This window comes from Ascaphus truei, chromosome 4, assembly GCF_040206685.1.
Source record: "Ascaphus truei isolate aAscTru1 chromosome 4, aAscTru1.hap1, whole genome shotgun sequence".
Taxonomy (NCBI): domain Eukaryota; kingdom Metazoa; phylum Chordata; class Amphibia; order Anura; family Ascaphidae; genus Ascaphus; species Ascaphus truei.
The window spans coordinates 377,112,918-377,134,114 of NC_134486.1; the positions used below are offsets into that span (position 1 = coordinate 377,112,918).

The window sequence follows — 21,197 nt, forward strand, 5'->3', positions numbered from 1 at the left end:
CTGTATCTAGTATCAACAGTTATTTTTTTGTTTCATCAAAAATAATTGGTGATAGTTCTGTTCAAAAGCTGACACCACAATCCCTCTCTATATTAAACTATCCCAGAATTTCTTAAAATGACACACAAGACAACTTCATTTTTGAGGACTCATTGACCAGGTATATGTAACTTAGAAGGGTATTATATTATATTACTCTGCTGCTCTGGGAAGAGGAGATAAGAAAAATGGATTCATTTGGACAAATGTTTTATCCTAGTTTTAAAACGACGTAACTAAACTCCATGGCAAGTAATCCTTGGGCGGAAATATTCTTTAGTAGTAAAAGACTACACTTCTTTTAAACCACCAACAATCCTGCACCACTGCATCAGCCAATTATAAGGACAGCAGCCATAACAGCTAAAGGATATGTTTTGTCGTCAGTGTCTCAATGTATGTGTTGACCTTCCTCTGGAAAGCAACGAGAGCTTCACATTTGCAAGGATCTTCCACTTGTACAATCCTCCGTACTTCCTCTATAACAGAAACAAAGAATAATATTATTAATCTTGTGCTCGCAATGTAAATAATCTTTTTTTTTTTTTATAGTGAGTGCAGCAAAGCTTAACAGCCACCAAATCTTTGGAAACTTCCTACTGCGTTAGTTGCAGATATAGAACACAGATCCAATGCTCTCATAGCAGCCATGTCTCTAGTGATCTGCTGTGCAACAGGGTGTTTGAAATCATTTGTTCTACCTCTTTTAAAAGACTGTGACAGTCGTTAATAGTTTATGACCAATGGAGTAGTTACATTGAGATGAGAGCTGAGAGTTTCTCTTCACCAAGAAGATTCCGCTTCAGCGACAGTAGCACCTGGGATTCTAGAGAATACTTAGGGAATGCTTTTGGTTGTTGATGTTTTAGTGTTGAGGATTCTAATTAATATAAAAATGTATCTACCAATGCCAGTTCCACTAGTTGATGGACTTTCTCATGAAGACCAGGGTTGGTCTGAGAGAGAATTACTTTTCTGCGAGTGGCGTATCATGGAAGAAGTGCTATGGTGGTTTTCTTCCTACCTCTGCTTATTTTTGCTAAACAAAGGCAGTAGAACACTTTCCAAACAGTAGAGGTGGACTTGTTTGTCTTTTTGAAGGGCACAGTAATGCTTTGCTTGCTAATGGCATGTGGTGGCTGATTTTCCCCTTTTGGCAGAAGCATTATCAACTTTAACAGAAGCGCCTTCAATTATCAAGAAGATTATTTCTTCTTTTTCAGAAATGTAGGAAAGGGACAGAGGATGGGTTGGACACAAGCTGCTTTAAAGCATCAGACATGTCAGTCTCTCCTGAGGTTACTTCCATGAAGGCCCTGGTGCAGGAACCACCTATTCTACTCTGTCTGAGTGTACTCATTTGTTGATCTTTCAGTCTCGGACTCTGAATCTGTAGATTACATGGACCTGACAGAGCTGCACTTAATATCATCAGAGAAAGAAGATGACTTTATTAATACCTGTATATACTCTTTCCCTGCCACGGCATGTGGTGTATTGTATCATTTTTTCACAACAAAGCCATCTTTTCCCCCCAAGCTTGAAAGATCATTTTTTTACTTCTTGGGGTTCATTTTTGGACTTCTTGGCCTTTGTCATGGGTGGTGCTTTCTTAATTTTACTATTATCACAGTTAGTACAGAGATGCTTCTGTTCAGTAGACTGATCCATATTGGGAGAAAGGGAGGACAACAAAACAGTAAAGACACTAAGCTTAGCTGCCCTGCCACAGCACACTGACAAGTCTTATATATTGTCAAGGACACTATAATAATAATATAAACAACGATTCAGCAATTACTAATGCAACTTGTTTGAGTTAGTTTGACTCGTGTTTTATGGGGTTTCCAAAATTCTGCTGTACCTGCTGCTAATAAATTCCCTTATATTCCACTCTTTGGATTACACAATAATAACATATTAAACTAACTAACCCGGTATTATTTTTTTGGTGTCGTTATAGTAGGCCACTTAACTCTTTAGGTACACATGGGATTTTTGCCTGCATCATGGACAAATAAATCGCTTTTTTTCTTCAGTTGTGTGTACTGGTATATTTGATCACTTCGGGGATTTGTTGCTATTTGTACCTCTCTCCCTTTACCGTGCACCAGGAACGTCATCTTTTTGGCATATTACCTTGTGTGTGCATTTTGTGTGTATGTATGTATGTGTATGTATGCATGTGTATATATAATATATATATATTTATATTTATGTATATAATCATCATCAACCCTTGTCAATCCACTGCTGGATGAACGCCTCCCCAAGTATCTTTCAGGTACTGCAGTTGCAAGCCTCTTCAACACAATTTCTTATTTCATCCTCCCATCTTACTTTTGGTTGTCGTCTTGGTCTTTTAATCTCTCTTGAAATCTAGTCGAGTATCATCTTTATCCAACAACAATAATTTCTTCTTTTGATATGTGCAACCCACTGCCATTTTAATTTCTTCATCCTTGTGATGATCCCACAGACTTTTGGTTGGTTTCAAACCCATTCATTCTTTTTCCTATCTCTTTGGGTAATACCCAGGAAAGATCTCCGTCCTTCTTCCTCCAGGCCAAAGACATGACCATCTTTGTTCCTCCAGATTCTCACAGGAGAAGCCCCCTTCGTGCTGCTACTGCTCACCCCTCCCTTCTCTCACAGCTCTGGGTCACAGCTGACTGCTCCCATGTGCTCTGTAGCTGTACTGAGAATTGTCAGCTGCCGGCAACAGGGATAAAAGTTGGAGGGGGGGGGGGCATTGGAGATTGCCTAAACGTTGGGGGGACTTGTCCTGCCTGTCCTCCCTACTGTTTGTGCCCATGTCACCACAGCTTTTTAGAGCAACACTTAAAGAAATGTTCAAGATATTGAAATGAGAAGAAAAAGGAATCAATCAACTGGGAGTCACTTACATTTTGCAGACAACATTGTTATTTTTGCCACAAGTTATAAAAAACCTCCAGCAACAAATCAGAGATCTCACCGAAGCAAGTAAGAAGGTGGGCATCCATATCAATCTCAGCAAGACAAATGTGATGTTCAACAAATGTGTCAGCTCTACTGTAGGAGACGAGTGCAGAAGTATAACCAGGGAGACATAGATTTGGGGGAAATCAACATTGGCTTTTATGTAGTCCGTAGCTTCAAAACAACAGAGCTTTAAGGCAGCTTATAAATAAACAGCCTATCCCTTTGAAGGGCCAACTCATACTTCCCTATCTGCAGGGCTGGGAGGATAGGCCTCTTACCAACATCTGACCCAAAGTCCAAAGACATACCTTTTTATCAGGGGCTCTTTACATAAGTCTAGTTCTGGGTTGGTGTCCATGGGGTGCACCCTCTGGTGGGTTCCAGGGGCCACTATGTCCTGGAATTGAGGGTCTGGTTCCTTGGGATCTCTCTGGCATCATGCACCTCCCCTGTGCTAGAGAGATCCTCTGCAGTTTAAGCAGGAGTCTTTTCTACCTGACTGATGAGCAAGGTGGAGACTGTCTATTTGTCTGTTGCTAAAATTAACCAGCACCCTGCTGGACTCCTCCACCAAATACAGGCTTTCTATTTGGATCCCTATTTAGACATGGGTAAAGGCCCTGTCACATCTACAAAGATCAAACTAAATGGAATGCAGCAAGAAGAAGTTGAACACTATGTCTACCTTGGCTAACAAGTATCAATGGATGGCAACCTTTCTAATGAAATCAATTCGATAATGAAGAAGGGATGGAGCACGTGGAATACACAAGACCATTTTGCAAGGTAACCTTACACTGTACCTTAAAAGAAAAGTGACCAGTGTATTCTGCCTTCACCATATGGATGTGACATTCACATATGGATGTGAAACTTGAATCCTCAATACAAAGATAATTTAGAAGGTTTCGACAACTCTAAGAAAGATGATGATATTTACAGATATACAGTAGCAGACGTTATTATTACTCCCGGTAACGCTATGCATTAAAGCTACTGCTTTATTACCTCAAGTTTTACCACCCGTGCGATTGACAACAATGGTAAAGTGTGTGTTATCTCATTAACGCAAGTGATATTTAACACATTATTTATTGCATTATTCCATGATACTGGGGTCATAACGTCAGCTACATCTGTAGGCTGTGTATCACTGGAAGAGATAAGAAAAAGAATAAATAAGTTCAGAAGAAAACAAAAGTCTGTGACATCACAATGGTGAAGAAATGAAAAGGGCAGAGGACAGGACATATCACAAGAAGAAATTACCATTGTTGGACAAATATGGTACTTGACTGGATTCAACGAATATCAGAAGACGACAAAAAGCAAGATGGCAGAATGAAATTGGGAAGTTTTTTTGAGCAACATAGAGAAAAAAGGCTTACAACCATAGTACCTGGAAGATCATTGGGGAGGCCTTCATCCAGCAGTGGATCGACAAGGGTTGAAGATGATGAGGATGATATATAAATAACCAACAAATAACCTAAGTGTGTTAACCCAAAATGGAATTAATTGACTGATATACTACTAGAGAGAGTAGTGAAAGGTGAGATGGTTATTTATGCGAGCACAGAGATTCCACCAACAGGTAAGGACGTTAACCCAACTGGAACTGATTGACTGGTATAGTATTAGAGACGAGACAGGTCAGATGGGGATATAGATAAAGTTGTACTGTAAATTTACCGTAAATATAAAATAAATATTTTATATACAGATATAGCAAATGTTATTACCACGGTTAACACAAGTTAATTCACGAAATAATACAATAAATAACGTGTATTAGCTCTTTAACCATTGTTTTCAATAGCACTTCTATTAAATAATGTCTGCTACATCTGTATATACATAAAGAAAATGGTAAAAAATACAATAATTGGATCTTGAGTAGCAAAGTATTCACCACTGACACATTATTCTCTGAGAACCCCTAGTAACCTCCTGTGGAAGGTTGGGGTTTTATAAAACAGGGGTTCCAAATCACTGAGCGGGAATCTTACGTGCACAAGTCTTCCTATCTTGATTTAAAGTGTATCCTCCACGACACCTGCAGTAGTAGGATCCAGCATTTGCCACACACGTATGCTCACATTCATGTTTTCCCAGCGCACATATGTCCAGACCTGTAAAGGAAGAAGAATAACAAACGTAAAGTACATGGGACATTTCTTCTAGTTATATCGGTTATAGTATAAAGTAAGCTACTGTACATTAGTGATAACCCCTTTGCTGTCAGGGGCCAGCAATACATTGCTAAGCAAATGGGTTAAAACATATCTATAACATAAGTGTACTCAGTGCCTTCCTCACCCCACCTAATATATACATCTCTCTGTTCTACATTCTTACTTTTTTTATTTTTTATTCCAATCTCTGTCTAAGTCATAGAAACCTTTGTATATCAGTATTGCTGACCTGAGGAAGAGAGGAAAACACTCGAAAGCTTGTCCTATGACATACATTGTTTGTCCAAATAAAAAAGGTATCACCTAATACTGAAGAACCCATTTATTCTGCAATATATATATATATGGAGGTGTTTGGTCTGAGGAAGGGACTCTTTGTCCAGAAACGTTACCTTGTTATGCTCTGATGTACTAATACACTTGGAAGTCTTTTGACACTACCAAAATCTTTTGTGTGCTCCTTCTATTTTTTTGTTCATTGATATATATATAAATGTATATATATAAAGCTTCTTTGCATACCCAGTTAACCAACCCCACACTGATGAGACCCATTAAGGTCTGTGGGTGGGTTTTCTGGGTATGCACCTTAACCCTGGCTGTGCTCAAAGCTGTGACCATGCAGCAAGCTTAAGCCTATAGGGAACCATGTTAAAAATGGTTTTTGAAGCAAAAAGTGGCACTGTGTGCTCATTTGCATGTCATTTCCCAGAATCCCTTGCTGCAGTGGAAGTGCTGTGTGCTGGGTGATAATGGTGAAAGGTGGGGTTGCAGACCTGCCTAAGATATGCAGATGAGCATACAGTTGTATTTACATTTATATATATATATATATATATATATATATATATATGTGTGTGTGTGTGTGTGCCATCGCTGTCCTCTAGGGGCTGAATAGAGCAGCTATAGGACTTTTGCAGTACAGAGAGTTAATCCTCCTTGGAATGGCTGTTTAGGTGGTAACTAATGAAGCTAATCAACCTGCTCTGAATAGTCAGGAAGTGCTTTAAAAGGCTGGAAGCTGCAAGGCACAGTGAGACTGTTTTTCCCCAGAGAAGGGGGGGAGACAGAGGAGCTCCCCAGCTAACGGAAACTGGTTAAAAGAAGCTGATAAAGAGTGAGAGACACTGCCGAGAGAGAGCTGTGCTGAAGCAGGGACGTCTGCACCAACACCTGGATTTAAAGATAAGCCAAACTCTTCTTTGCTGTATACAGAGACTTTATATGCTCAGCAATAATATCTGTTTGGGGTGGAATGAGCTTAGCTATCCACCTGGGTTAGTAAGGGTTGGAGCTGAATGTGTAGTTAGCTTTCCTAATGGAAATAGGATTTTATTTTATTATTTTATTTTTCTTAAAGGGACGGTGGGCCCGTTGTTTATTTAATCCCTCTAAATAAACCCCTGCTTAGCCTTATTTGGGACTAAAAGAGATTGCAACGTGGTGTGGACATCTCAATATATATATATATATATATATATATATATATATATATATATATATATATATATATATATGTGTGTGTGTGTGTGTGTTGTGTTTGTATTGGCCAAAAGTCCTAGTACCCACCTCAGCAGAAAACAATTGCAGAGACCTGCACAGTATCACTGTGACTGCCCTGTACAGTTTGAGGATTTGGAGTAATGTGTTCTAGTGACCACCTCATATAGAAACAGGGGCGGTGAACAGTGACTGTACCAGCTTTTCAACAAGCTCTTCAACACAGAGTCTACCCATGGGCCACAGCACACTAAACAGAGGTGCTGAGTCAGAACGGAACATCTTGTCCCTGGGTGAACCTTTGGCTGACATCCCCTTGGCAATCCGGTAAAATGACCAGCTACCTGTAAACTATCTACAACAGCAAAGTCAAGGGGAGGTCCACCGTTTTGCCCAGCTCCTGTTTCAAGAACACGTCCCCTATGAACTGTATAAAACGTGCACTCCTCATATGAATTTTGACAGCTTTAGGGGAAAAAGAGCCCTGCTTTTTAATCTCGGGAAATAAATTGTTTCCCTCACATAGCCACAAAACAGACTCACACCACAGGTCTCTAAATAAGTTAAAGACACTCTCAAGGCACTTCTATATACACCCTGATCTAGCATCTGGAGAGCAAGATTTTAATTGACCTTTCAAAGTTCATTTTCTTTTGTTTCAAATAGTATTTATAGCAAAGTTAATACAAAGTAAATGTTGCTTCGGTTTAATAAAGTTCAATCTTACAGTATTTAACAAGAAAAACGTACAGTGCAGTGTTTCCTTTTATTGATCTTTGACAGTAAGAGAGTGTGCTTCAGTGGAAAAGTAATCACCACAACCACCTTCTCCCCACCAAATAGTAATCACTGTATGGGGAAACGAAGGAAGGGCTGGGTTTAAAGATTACACAATCACATTAACTTTGGACATAAAAATCACACAGGCATTTAAAAATATTTTAAAACGTTTAAAAAGATCAGACTTATACTGTAGCACAATTAAACAAACCCTAAAACTTTCCTCGATATTAACACCAGTGCCACTGTATTTCTTGCCTTTTTCTAAATCCGTTATGATTGGCTGGGCAAGGTCAGTAACTCGCCTGTCAAGCATCCGGTAGTTTCCCTGATTGGATAGGGGTTTCAGCAAGCGCGAGCTTGCTTGGAAACTGTGCAGTACTGTATGCTGTTCTTTTTCATATCCATTAGATATATTTATTGTATTACAATGTTTAATAGGGTAAACATACAGTACAAAAAAAAATACATTGACTGTGTTTATGTTACATCATACAACCACTGAACAATTCTATACATTCTTGTACTTGGTTGCTGCTACTGACATCATAAAGCGCATGCGTAGAAAACGTGCTTTTTCATCCAGTGCTTTTCTCCTGCTGTATGGACAAGTGACGTCACATGCTGAACGGACTACATGGTGGCTGAAATTAATAATCCAACACATGCACACTGCAGTTCACTCACAGCGCCACCTGGTGACTGAAAGTGATTAAGCAATTTAAGTCACACTCTACGGTACACCATTAACACTATGTGCTAACGCACAATTTCACGCACGAGTGCGACAAACATGACGCGAAACTCACATCTATAATTGCAATAATGTTGGCTACATCTGTATTTTTAGAGGTAAACTTAGAAAATGTAGGTGCTTTCTACATACAGTATGTCAAAGCCTAATCTTTAGCGTCTGAGATTACCATTGCACATTTGTAAAAATGTTTGCTACTAAACAATTGGGGAAAAAGAGTGCAAAATTATCTTTAAAAAATGTGCCTTAGGCGCATGTGCGATGGCAGAGAGAATGGATGCGTGATCCCATTGCTCTGTGCCCCGCTCAGAATCCAATGACATAAAACAACCTTTATTTTTTGAGAAAAAACGGGACATTATCTTCTAACACTCTGCTAACCCACCGAGATGGCGAAGCGACAAGCCAAAACCCCGAAATCAAAGGGGCTCCCGCAGTATTTCCCCAGCACCAGAAACAGCGCGGCTGAGGCAGTAATGGCGCCAAGCTCGAATCAGGGCTCTGATTCAGAACGGGAGGGAGAGATGGAGGACGGAGCAAATCCAGAACACCAGCCAGTTCGGCTCTGCGATTTCAATCGCCTCTATACAGATCTCAAAAACCTCCTTCAGGCAGAAATAAAAGAGATGGGGAGGGAGATTGGGAGCCTGGGGGAGCGCACAGGACAATTGGAGACCCAGCTAGATGTAACATCCACGGCCGCCAAACGTAACACTAAAAAAGTAACGGAGATGCTGACTCAAATCACCGACCTGCAGGAAAAACAAGAGGACGCTGAGAACCGCGAGAGGCGGAATAATATCAGGATCCGGGGGGTCCCCGAAGATGCAGGGGAATGTGAGGAATTAGTGTTGAGATGGCTGGGAGAACTGCTGCCAGACGTCCCCAAAGAGCGGCTAGAAATGGACCGCTGCCACAGGGCCCTGAGAACGATGCCCATGCAGTCTGAGCAGCCGCGCGACATTATTGCACGTCTGCATTATTATAAGACCAGGGAGGCTATCTTACGGAGAGCCCGGGAGACACCGTCGGTGGAATTCGAGGGGGTAAAGCTACTTATCTTCCAAGACCTGTCCCCCCTGACTTTGCTGCGCCGAAGGGCCCTTACACCAATCACTAAGGTGTTGAGAGACCACAATGTTCGCTACAGATGGACATTTCCATTCGGGCTGTCCGTCAGTAAAAATGGAAGAGCCCACTACATGAAAGTGTTGGGAGAGGGAGAGGCTTTCCTCCAAAAGTTGGGGCTCAAAGGGGCACCAGCGGCACCGGAGGAGGTGGAGGAAACCCCAGGTCCCAGCTGGGCAATGGCGGGTCAGTCTCCCCGACCTCCACGTTCCAGAAGTTGAACCTCACCAAAGATATGGTTCAGTTTATCCCAAGTTGTTAGGGTACCAAGTTTATCAGTTCCCAGTTAAATTCACCTGGTTCTATATTCCAGGCATGTGTCCCCGTTACTGATCAGGTATTCGCATCAAGATCCCCTCCGGTAGGAGAAAAACAAAAAAAGCCTCGTTTGCCCACCTGAAAGAGACTCTGCACTTACCTGGGCAAGGACGGTTGAAGGCCCAAAGATGGCGACGTACACGAGGCAGGAGAAGCATCCAGCCTGGAACGCAGGAGCAGGAAACTACCATCAGCCAGGAAGAGAGATCACACACATCCGTCCAGGTCGAGCGACGATTCCAAAATGGCGGCGGCCGGATGTTCGGGCGCTGAAACCGGAAAGGAGCGAGCGGCCATCTTGCAGGTGGCAAAGGAACGATCTGGATATCGCGAGGAAGTGACAAGCGTCACACGAGAGGCCCGGAGCAGCGGGATATTCAAACATACTTACGCGCCGCGGCTATAGACAGAAAGGCAGCAGAGCACGGCAGCGGAGAGAACGTGACCCTATCCCCACTCCTCAGAAAGAAAAGAGGATGTAGAGGCTGTAGGAGGCGGGTAGGGGGCAAGTAGTTAGTAAAAGACAGAGGGCCTATAAGGTTGAGGATGGTGACAAGGGCAGAGTATAGGAGGAGGGGAGGTAACCCCTAAGACTGGGGCAAAAGGAGGCAAGCTGAAGGGCTAGAGCAGTAGGTATAAGTAAGTAATGAGAAGGCGAAAGGGAAGTGATAATAGTTGGAGGACAAAGGGAAGTTGCAGGAAAGAGAGAGGTAAGGTGTAGGAGGATAAGGGGAGTAGAGGAGATAAGAGACGAAGGCAAAAGCGAGGGTACAAAGAGGAGTGTGTATGTTACGGAAAGTAAAGAGTAAGTAATAGAAAGTAGAAGTGAGTTGAGCAGGTTAAGCGGGTCAAGCAAGTTAGAAGAGGGGAAGGCATAATGAATAGACAGAGAGCACACCATAGAAGGTATACTAGGATGAGGGTAAGGGGATGAGGCCACCCAAGTGAATATGGAAGCATAGAATGGGGACTAGTGCAGCGGAAACAGGTGCCCGGGATAACATCAAACATAGGTGTTAGTAGATATAGGATATAAAGGTTAAGGTTAGACCGTTGATATAGGAGCGGGGTGGGAGCTGAGGGATCTCAGCCTGCTCTGCGGTCCACATGGGCCAGGGGCTGGGAGGGGGTAGTCCCAGCGAAGTCCTTTGGGAGGGAGGGGGATTAAGAGGCGAAGTGTCATCAGACGGAGTCCCGGGGCAGGGGCCCAATCCCCAAAGGCATTGGACTCTGAGCCAAGTTGGCAGGGCCACAGCTCGGAGGTCATTAAATGTTTATTGTTATATGTGTGTCACCCCCCATGTTTTCCTGCTGTCTCCCCCCAACCCACAGGACCCACCATTCGAGGATCAGCGCGAGCACCACAGGAAGGAGACTGTCGTACTTCGGTCAAGGCTATCGGCGAAGCACACAACACTACTGTCCCATGTTGCAGGTTCTATTCAACCCCGAGATGAGTAACGATCTGACCCTCATTTCCCATAATGTCAAGGGATTTAATAACCCAATAAAGCGTAGAATTGCCTTCCGGGACTATATACGTAGAAGGGCGGATATAGTGTTTGTCCAGGAAACTCATTTCTCTAAATCTAACCATCCCAAATACCTGGACAGACACTATAGGACCATTTTTATGTCCTCGGCGACAGTAAAGAAAAGGGGGGTAGCTATATTAGTGCATCGAAGAGTGCCCTTCCAAGTGGTTAAATCATATAAAGATTCAGACGGAAGATATGTTATAGTCACAGGCACAATTAATAACAAGGAGGTCACATTAAGCTCAATATACGCCCCCTGCGAACAGGCCCCGCAATTCTTTACGGCATTTTTCAATAAACTACACAAAGTGGCAATAGGTTGTATATTCCTCGCTGGCGACATGAACCGCACCCTAGACCCAGACCTGGACAGATGCACGGGGACTAACTTACCACAGAAACAGGACGTACTAACCATACTTCAAGGGCTACACGATTGTCACTTACTTGACATTTGGAGGGAAAAACATCCCACGGAGAGAACATACACTTTTTACTCACACCCCCACAACAGATACAGTAGGATAGATTACTTCCTGGTATCTAAGAAAGCGGTCCCCATGGTCACCCATACTGGGATCCATGATATTTCATGGTCGGACCATGCACCGATTGAGCTGCGGTGTGCTCTGCAGCCTCTGGACAGACCGGGGACGAACTGGAAATTAAACGAGCTGCTGTTAAAAAACCCAATATCGGAGCGGGCGATAGGAGATAAAATCAAGGAATATTTTGATATCAACACGGGGAGTGTATCTTCCCACTCTAAACTCTGGGAAGCCCATAAGGCAACCATGAGGGGTTTCCTAATGAATTTAGCAGCACAATCCAAACGAGCTAAGGAGTCCCAGATAAAAGACCTGCGAGGGAGACTAGCACACCTCTCCGCATGTCATAGTCTAAATAAACAGAGCGCTACCCTAAAGGAACTCTCTAACACCAAAACTAAACTCAATTTGTTGCTAAACTTCAGAGCCGAGAGGGAGTTGGCATGGTCCAAGCGTAAGTTTTACGACAAAGCCAACAAACCAGATACCTTACTTGCCAATAAATTACGTAACAAACTCCCTAATTATAGTATTTCCTCTATCCGCACCAAGGGGGGGGACCTTACCTCCGATCCCAGAAGAATTGTTGAGGAATTAAAAAAATTCTACGAAGTTCTCTATGATGGAGATAAGGTCAGCCACACACAGAAAATAGAGGAAAAAACCCAGAAATTCCTAAAAGAGGCGCGCCTTCCCAAATTGAGCAGGGCAGAAAAGGAGGCACTACAGGGTGACTTTACGTTCGAAGAACTATCAGAGGTTATAAAGGCCCTTAAGCCAGCTAAAGCTCCGGGACCAGATGGTTTTTCAAATTTATATTACAAAAAATACCTTAAAATATTAGCGCCACAACTATTAAAACTATTTAACGAGATCTTAGCGGGGGGCGCCTTTCCATCCCAGATGCTCCAGGCCTCAATCTCCCTGATCCATAAGCCTGGCAAGGACCCGGTAGACTGTAAGAGCTACCGGCCCATATCCCTGATCAATTCCGATGTGAAAATATTTTCTAAACTCATAGCTAACAGGGTGGGCATTGTCCTGCCTGGGCTAATCCATCCGGATCAGGTGGGATTTATTGGAGGAAGGCAGGCGGCAGACAACACAAGACGGATCATTGATTTGATCGATCTGGCCAATAGAAAGAATATCCCGTCTATGCCCTTCGATAGGATTGACTGGTCCTATCTGAGGGCAGTACTAGGAGCGTTTGGGTTCGAGGGACGCCTCCTAGAAGCCATCTTAGCCCTGTATAAAGGCCCCACAGCTAGGGTGCGCCACCAGGGCTTCCCATCGGAGCAATTCAACATCTGTAGCGGGACGCGACAGGGGTGCCCCCTGTCCCCTTTGCTATTTGCATTATGTATAGAACCCCTGGCGGCCCATATTCGCCTAAGCCCAGATATAACAGGGATAGACGTAGGGGACCAACCCCACAAAGTGGCATTATACGCTGATGACGTTATACTGACCCTGTCGAGACCGCTCACTTCCCTGCCCAATGTCTTTGAGATTCTGGGTGCGTTTAGCCTCATCTCCGGGTTTAAAATTAACCAGACAAAGTCTGAAGCCCTAAATATTAGTCTCCCGCGCCCAATGGAGAAATTAATCGAACTAAATTTTAACTTTAAATGGCAAGCCTCCTCAATCAAATACTTAGGTATCCAAATTACCAAGACATATGACTCATTATACAAAGCTAATTATCCCAAATTATTTCAAGCTTTAAGGGAGGATATGAGGGTGTGGGCGGGGTTTGGAATTTCTTGGTTTGGAAGAATTCATAGCATTAAGATGAATCTTCTGCCAAGGGTGCTTTACCTGTTCCAGGCCCTGCCAATACCATTGGTGCGGGCAGATATCCTCGCCTTACAGTCAAAGATCATGAAATTCATTTGGCACAAGAAGAGTCCAAGAATTGCTAAGAGTATATTAACTAGACCCACGATTAGAGGAGGACTAGCGGTACCTTGTTTGATGGCATATTACAAAGCAGCTAGATTGGGTCAGATCGTCCAGTGGCACCTGGACCCGTCCCTGCGGAGATGGGTGGCACTGGAGAAAACCTGCTGTGCTCCAATTGAGCTGTATAATTTAATTTGGCTGCCAAAACGCTGCGACAACACGGTGGGGATGCTGCTACGGACCATGGTGAACTCTCTGGCGGTGTGGAGGAGTTCCAAATTTAAACATAAACTAACGACAAAACACTCCTTGATGACCCCGCTATTCGATAACCCAGATTTCGCCCCGGGGATGGCCGGAGAGCGGCACTTTAAAATTTGGATACAGTCGGGATATAAGCGATTAATGAATCTGAAGGGGCCTCAGTATATTAAAACATTCAAACACGTCAAATCAGAAAAAGGCCTTCCAAACACTGAATTATTCCGCTACCTTCAGATAAGAGCATTCTATAATGAATTTCCAATTAGACCAGCCAGGACCAATTTCGAGCAGCTGTGTTCTAGAGCCACGGACACACGGGGACTCACCTCTAGATTATACCGGGAAGTGATCTGCCCAAGTGGACTTGACGCCGACAAACTGAACTACATGACTAAATGGGAGACAGACCTAGGGGAGACTTTAGAGGACAAAGACTGGGAGTGGATCCTACAGGCGGCAGCCAAAAGCTCCATATGCTCTACGTTAAAAGAGAACGCATATAAGGTCATGATGCGCTGGTATCATACCCCATTACGTTTATCTAAATTTGTCGTCGGTTATTCCCCGCTCTGCCCAAAACAGTGCGGGGAAACAGCAGACCTAGTCCACATGCTGTGGTCCTGCCCGAAGGTACTTCCGATTTGGGAGAGCATTAGAGCTTGGACACAAAGTATCCTCGATTTAGAGGTCCCCCTGGACCCGTGGCTGTTCTTACTGGGCAGGCGGGCTCAGGGGCTGTCGAAAACGGCACACAAACTGGTGGCACATATGGCCACAGCCACACGGTGCGAGATAGCAGCATTGTGGATACAGCAAGATCTTCCAGTCATTTCTAAAATTCGAAACAGATTGTGGCAAGTCTGCCAGATGGAACAGTTGACTAGCTGGGTCAATGACTCTGGCCGAAATTTTTTAAAAGTATGGGAGCCATGGCTCACCCAATCCGACATCCCCGGGGTAGATGCCAGCACGATTTTGCTATAATACACACAAGTGCGTTCTCTGGTGACGGAGCGGAACATACTATAACATAGGCACATGACAGGTAGGATCCCCCCCCCCGACTATTCGAATTGGAACCAATAGGTGGAGTCGTCAGGAGCCACGGAGAAGGACGCCTTACGGACCGACAGCAGATCTTCCACTACCAAAGAACAGGGTGGCAGTCCATTCCCTTCCCCCCTCCCCCCTCCTCTCCTTTTCCCCCCTTTGGTGTTTTTTCCTCTGTTGTCTAGTCTCTGGTCCAGTAAGTCAGGTTTGTCTAGTCTTGTGAGTGTATGTTGTTAGTCCCTCGTTGCTCTTGAGTGACTTTACCCTCGATAGTGAGAAGGAAAAGGGTAAACCTCGGGGGGTTTCAAATCGTTTACAATGGGATGTGGCATAATGTTTTTGATGTGAAACCCAATAAAAATTTTGAAGTTGAAAAAAAAAAAAAAAAATGTGCCTTGAAAAAAGTGGACATAAAAAATAATAGGGCTCTAAATAAGCTTCCCGACAGTGAAAAGTATATAAAGGGGCATGTAGTCGCACGGCTGACTCCAGCCTTCCTTTCTCCTCACACCAGCTATATAGCTTGTCCAGGACGGTGATGGTGGTTTGCTGGTTTTAACCTTTTCGTGGCCCTATTATGGATGACCGACGGATGCCTTGAGCAGAGGCGCGGGACATTTACATGGTGATATTACCTCTGATTTACTCTCAGCATACCCATGACTGTCTTCCGTTTTTCACGGTTTTGCTATCAGCACATCCCCTACATGCGTGGGAGGTGTCCTCTGGTCTACGCTTCCCTTTGCCAAATTCCACCAATCCTGGTTTACCCAACATTTTCTCATTTAACAGCATTATTTAGCTATCTATGTGGGATTCATGCTGCATGTGTGTGGATTCATGTTTCTCCTATCCCTGTGTGTGGGCAGTTAGCTTGTCACGCTTCATTATAGGGAAGCACATGTATATACATATCTATCGTGCTTTTATTACCCTTTGTGTGGCCCTGTCTGCCCTCATATGTTTATTATTTTTCATCTTATAATATCCTTTTTGCTTTGTCCAAATTTCATTTTTTGTTGGACATTTCTTTTTTATTTAAGAATGTCTTCATATTAGGTTTTCTTTGCTGGCACATATATATTTATATTATAACATATGTTTTCCAGCTTATGTTTGAAATACCTGTTTCCCTTAATGGTTATTTTTGGGGACTGGCCGGTCATCAAATTCAGTGGGATCTTCTGATTCCCTCTGTCTTTGCTTAGATCCTCCTCCTCTGCCCCTTTTTCTTTGTCATCTGGGCATCCATTTTAGAGGTTCTGTACATTTAGCATTTGTTTGGGATTTGAGTTTTGACTGTGTCTTCCTCGTCTGGTATTGTTTTTATATGTATGTCTTTTTACTGTGTTTCATGTGTTTTTCTGGTCCATGATTAATAAACCCTTTTGTACTAATATTCATACTTTTTCGTGATCAGAGTGCTTTATCTGGGATTTCTTTCTTTTTTGTGTATACACATACATACATACAGTTGTGTGAAAATGAAAGTACACCCTCTTTGAATTCTATGGTTTTACATATCAGGACATAATAACAATCACCTTTTCCTTAGCAGGTCTTAAAATTAGGTAAATACAACCTCAGATGAACAACAACACATGACATATTACACCGTCATGATTTATTTAACAAAAATAAAGCCAAAATGGAGAAGCCATGTGTGAAAAACTAAGTATACCCTATGATTCAATAGCTTGTAGCAGCAAAAACTGAATGGGACTGCCAGGGACCACTGCTGTGTTAATCCGATGGGCCATTAGTCTTTCTGCAGAAATGTCACTGAAATGTTGCAGCATGTACCCAGCATGTACCTGGGTCTTGTTGGTGATAGCCCCAGATTTTCCAAGGCAAGTTTTCAAATACTTGTCGGTGCACCTGTAGGTGGCTTCAGCAAGGCTGAAGTCGGTCCCCGCTATGGCAGTCGTTACTTTTAATACCTCCTTCCACACAGACTGCCGCGGAGCCAGAAGTATAAATGAGGATAGTCTTTATTACAGCAGCCACTGCTGGTGTTGTGTCAGCATATGCTCCAGTTGGTAAAATAATTCCTGGCTTCTAGATAAAGGTGAGGCCTCCCTGGATTAGGTTAGTGATTCAGCCCATGAGGGACTGAGCACATGTCTCACTCCCAGCTGGGAGGAGAGCTTGGAGCTCCTACCCCATGAAGGGATAGTCTGGAACCCCTATCACTAACTGAAGGACCCACCCATAAGGGCTGAACTTCATACTATAATTTAGGCACTTCCTTCCTGTAGCTCAAAGAAGGAGGGCCCAATATATGCACCACCACTCTGTCACTCAGGGAGTCAGCATGAGGAGGGGAAAACCCCATAGGACAGCCTGTCACTGTCTGTGTCTTACTAGAACTTACAGTACATGACAGGGAAGGTAGAGAGATAACTGGACCAGCCATCACTATATATATATATTTAATTTTTAGCCCTCATCCCAATCTCACTAACTTCTTCACGAGCTTTTCTTACCTATACCTAGCTCATCTTATATAGCCACCCAAAATACCATACCATATCACCCTGTAAGCTTCTACTAGGATTCCCTATGTAGCTTACGCCTTCTCCTTCCCATTGTCTATTCTACAAGCTGATTAAAATGTTACTAGTAGAAGGATCTAAATGTTCCCAATACCTTGGCTCTAATTATATCTTATGACTATAAGATTTTAACCGACACCTTTCAACTTCATAACCCCATAACCACATAACAAAAGGAATATGTCACAAATATAACAGCACAGTACATTTCATGGATCTCTACCCTCCAGTCCGCTTCTCCCTGCTTTGCAGTCTCCATTGATCCCCAAGTCCTCCCCGATTTCTCCCAATCCCAAAAAGCAGAACCTGACCCCTTTTCCAGTCCAGGCCTATCTTATCCCCTTCATCAGTCTGGCCTCATATCGGCTCCTCTTCCTGATCTCAGAGTGTCAGGTTTTATGTCTTACTCCCTGTTCCTCGTCCCGTTTCCTGTTAGCCACCTGGATCTATATCTTCTTCGGTTCCCCTTGCTATTCTCCTCTCTCCGGTTTTAACTCCCCTCCCCACCACTCCTCTGTTGATCCTCCCCCGCCCTCCTCCCGGCAACGTAATGTGCGTACCACCACCAAGGTCGGAGGAGAGGCCCACTATCACCCCACTCACCGGACTGGAGAGGGGCCCCGTAACTGGTACAAAGCTCTGGGTGATCTGTCGTGTCTCCTAGGCCTGGTTCCACTGTCCGTTTTCCCCAGTCTCATTCCGAACTGCTCTGTGTGCGCCGATGTGCCGGTATCCCTCCGCTTTCTCTCCGCATCCTGTGATGCCGTGTGGGGGAAAGCCACACTCACCGCTCCCTTCCATGTAGCTGCCTACCATCCTCCCGGCACTCCTCCACAGCACTCTGCCAGCCGTCTCCTCCTTTTCTGATCCTTCCACCTCCATTGCCGCTGCCCACTCCACCACAAACCTCTCCAACTTGACCATGAAAACCAGGACTGGACCTTTTGTATGTAGAACGCCCCTGACAAATAACTGAACTGAATGTGATGCCCCTTTAAGTCTCTAACTTCTTGTAACTTTAATGTAGCCTTGTACCTATAATTGCTTAATTGGCTTCAATTGGCAGCCATTTCCCTTCCTCCATGTGTAGAGTTTCTCACGTTTGTCCAAGACTGCTCGGGAACAGACCTCTCTTCAGCGGGGTAAGTGAAAGCTCCTTCAATTCCCAATTTTTTTTTTAGGAATTCTTCTCCCTCCTCCAACTCTTTAATTGAAAATGCTCTCCCATTCTTTATTACCAACAAACTGAAGGGAAAGACCTAGTGATACCGCACTCCCTTGTCTCTGAGGATCTTAGTAATAGTTTGCAGATTTCTTCTTCTAGGACAAAAAATTATATCTATGGCGCTCTGCAATAGTAATATGTATACCATATATATTATATAAAATGACAATAAAATTATACAACCAGTGTCGTGGATTTTCTCCCTTTGGTATAGATGCTCCACACGTGGTGGGTAAACATGTAAGGAAAGAAAATCAAAACATTTACCTCTGAGGAAGAAAGTTTACTTTCAAAACGCGTAGGGTGGTTCTGTGAGGTCCTCCACACTCAGTGGTGATCACTGTCCCCCTTGGAATCGATAGCTGCTACCCGCGGGCTGCTGTTTCTTGGCGCATATCCATCCGCATTTGAATCTGCTCCGGTTGGCGCGCTTTCAGCGGCCAGGCAGGAGGTGTCTACAGCTGCCAGCTTACATGCCATCATCACGTGTCCACTGCGGACGGAGGCGGATGCCACGGGCTGAAGGAGCCTGCACTATCCACGCAGGAGACTACACATGTGAGCCCAGGAGTTCGCTACAGCAGCAGCCATCCACAAGAGGGGATACTCTTTTAATATATCCACTGCCTGAAACCTTCTTACATTCGGTAAGCAGGTACCCCCACTTGAGTTGGAGTGTCCTACCAGATCCTTATATATGTTTTTATGTATTTTTATGTATTTTTAATGATATACCTTATTAAATGTGTTTGTAATTTGTCACCTGTTGTTCTCAGCGTCTGTCTCATGTTGCATGTTTGTATGTGTGTTTAACAGTAATACACTATGTTTTGATTTTCTTTCCTTACATGTTTACCCACCACGTGTGGAGCATCTATACCAAAGGGAGAAAATCCACGACACTGGTTGTATAATTTTATTGTCATTTATATAATATATATGGTATACATATTACTAGTGCAGAGCGCCATAGATATAATTTTTTGTCCTATTCATTACCTGATTGGGGGTCAGGGTTATATCACAGGCTGCCTGCCTATTGGGATATAGCGCTACCTATTTGTTTTCCAGATTTCTTCTTCTGCCTAAAGTCATGGGAGAAAGGTCCTGAAAAATCTGCATTTTATGCCCTCAAATGTGCAGAAAGGGGTATTTCGCGTTATCTGGCAGACCTCTTCCTTTATTTGAAATGCAGGATTATATCCCTTGGGGATTTTTTCTGCAATGGGCCTAGATCTCAGAGTTCTATGGCACCTATCCAACATTAACTCGGCCTCTGTTTTCCCCTGGAGGATTGAGGTCAGCCATTTTGACACATGGTCTTGAATGTGCTCTGGAATATCCTCATCCCTCTTTCTCAGGTAAGCAGTTTCTTTTTCGTTCTTATGTAGTGCCTTTATGGTGGCGTCCATCTTTTTTTCCAGTTCATCAGTGCGATCACCAATGCTGTTAATGTCTTTTCTCAGTATCTTCATTTCTCCGTGGAAGAAAGACGTTAGGCCGTTGAATAATTTAGTGATGCCCCCTTTAATGACTAATTGCCTCTCGGGGCAGTCACTCCTCTCTCGTGCAGAGTGTATTCTCCACTGGATGCAGGAGCTGCCTCGCTCCCTGATCGCGCCATTTCTGCGCTTTGGAAGTATGCCTTTAGATTTAGGGAGTTCTTCCTTTTTTGCGATCGGGTTGTCATCCTGGCTAAATTGGGGTGTCGGGACTGCACTTTGCTTGTGCAATTTGGAGCATTTTATGTAGTTTTAATTCACTTATGCGCCGGGTACTAGCGGCTCATCAAACCACCATTCCCGAATCCGTCACGCATGCGCCTCTCCGCTATCATTTTAAGAACTGTGGAACCCTTTAAAAATGTATGGTGGCCTTGCGGCTCTCTTTCAAATTTGATTGTGATTTTTCAGAACCGTGCTTACGTAACCTTTGTGTAACAATGTTATTGCTGTGCTAGGTCTTGTATTTTTCAAATAAAATAACAGCTTTCTATATTATACAAAATTAGTAACTTAGTGAATTCTGAACTTACAAAAAAAAAAGGCAAAATTACAACCGCTGGGATCTTGAGGAGTAAAGTATTCTCCACTGGCAAATTATTCTCAAGGAACCCTAGTAACCTCCCGCGGTTCCTCCCTGGTTTCATAGAACACATGAATGTAAATCACTGTGCGGGAATCTTACGTGCACAAGTCTTCTTATCTTGATTTAAAGTGTATCCTTCACGACACTTGCAGTAGTAGGATCCAGCATTCGCCACACAAGTATGCTCACATTCATGTGTTCCCAGCGCACATATGTCCTCACCTGTAAAGGAAGGACACTAATAAACATAGAGGTTCTCGGGAACCTTCCTTCTTGTTGCATCTGTCAGAATGTAAATTAGCCTACATTGGTGATAACCCCGTTGCCACCAGAGTGACCGGCAATG

At 43.6% G+C, this 21,197-nt stretch overlaps 1 protein-coding gene across 1 annotated transcript in view; it reads right to left on the reverse strand.

Moving 5' to 3' along the window:
* Positions 1-402: 402 nt before the first annotated feature.
* The window catches only part of MATN3 (matrilin 3), a 34,995-nt gene continuing 14,200 nt past the window's right edge, over positions 403-21,197 (reverse strand). Inside the window, exons 3-5 of the mRNA XM_075595070.1 lie at positions 20,951-21,073; positions 5,013-5,135; positions 403-518 (exon numbers count right to left, since the gene is read on the reverse strand). Of these exons, the coding sequence (XP_075451185.1) occupies positions 403-518; positions 5,013-5,135; positions 20,951-21,073 (362 nt within the window). The remainder of the gene's footprint in view (positions 519-5,012; positions 5,136-20,950; positions 21,074-21,197) is intronic.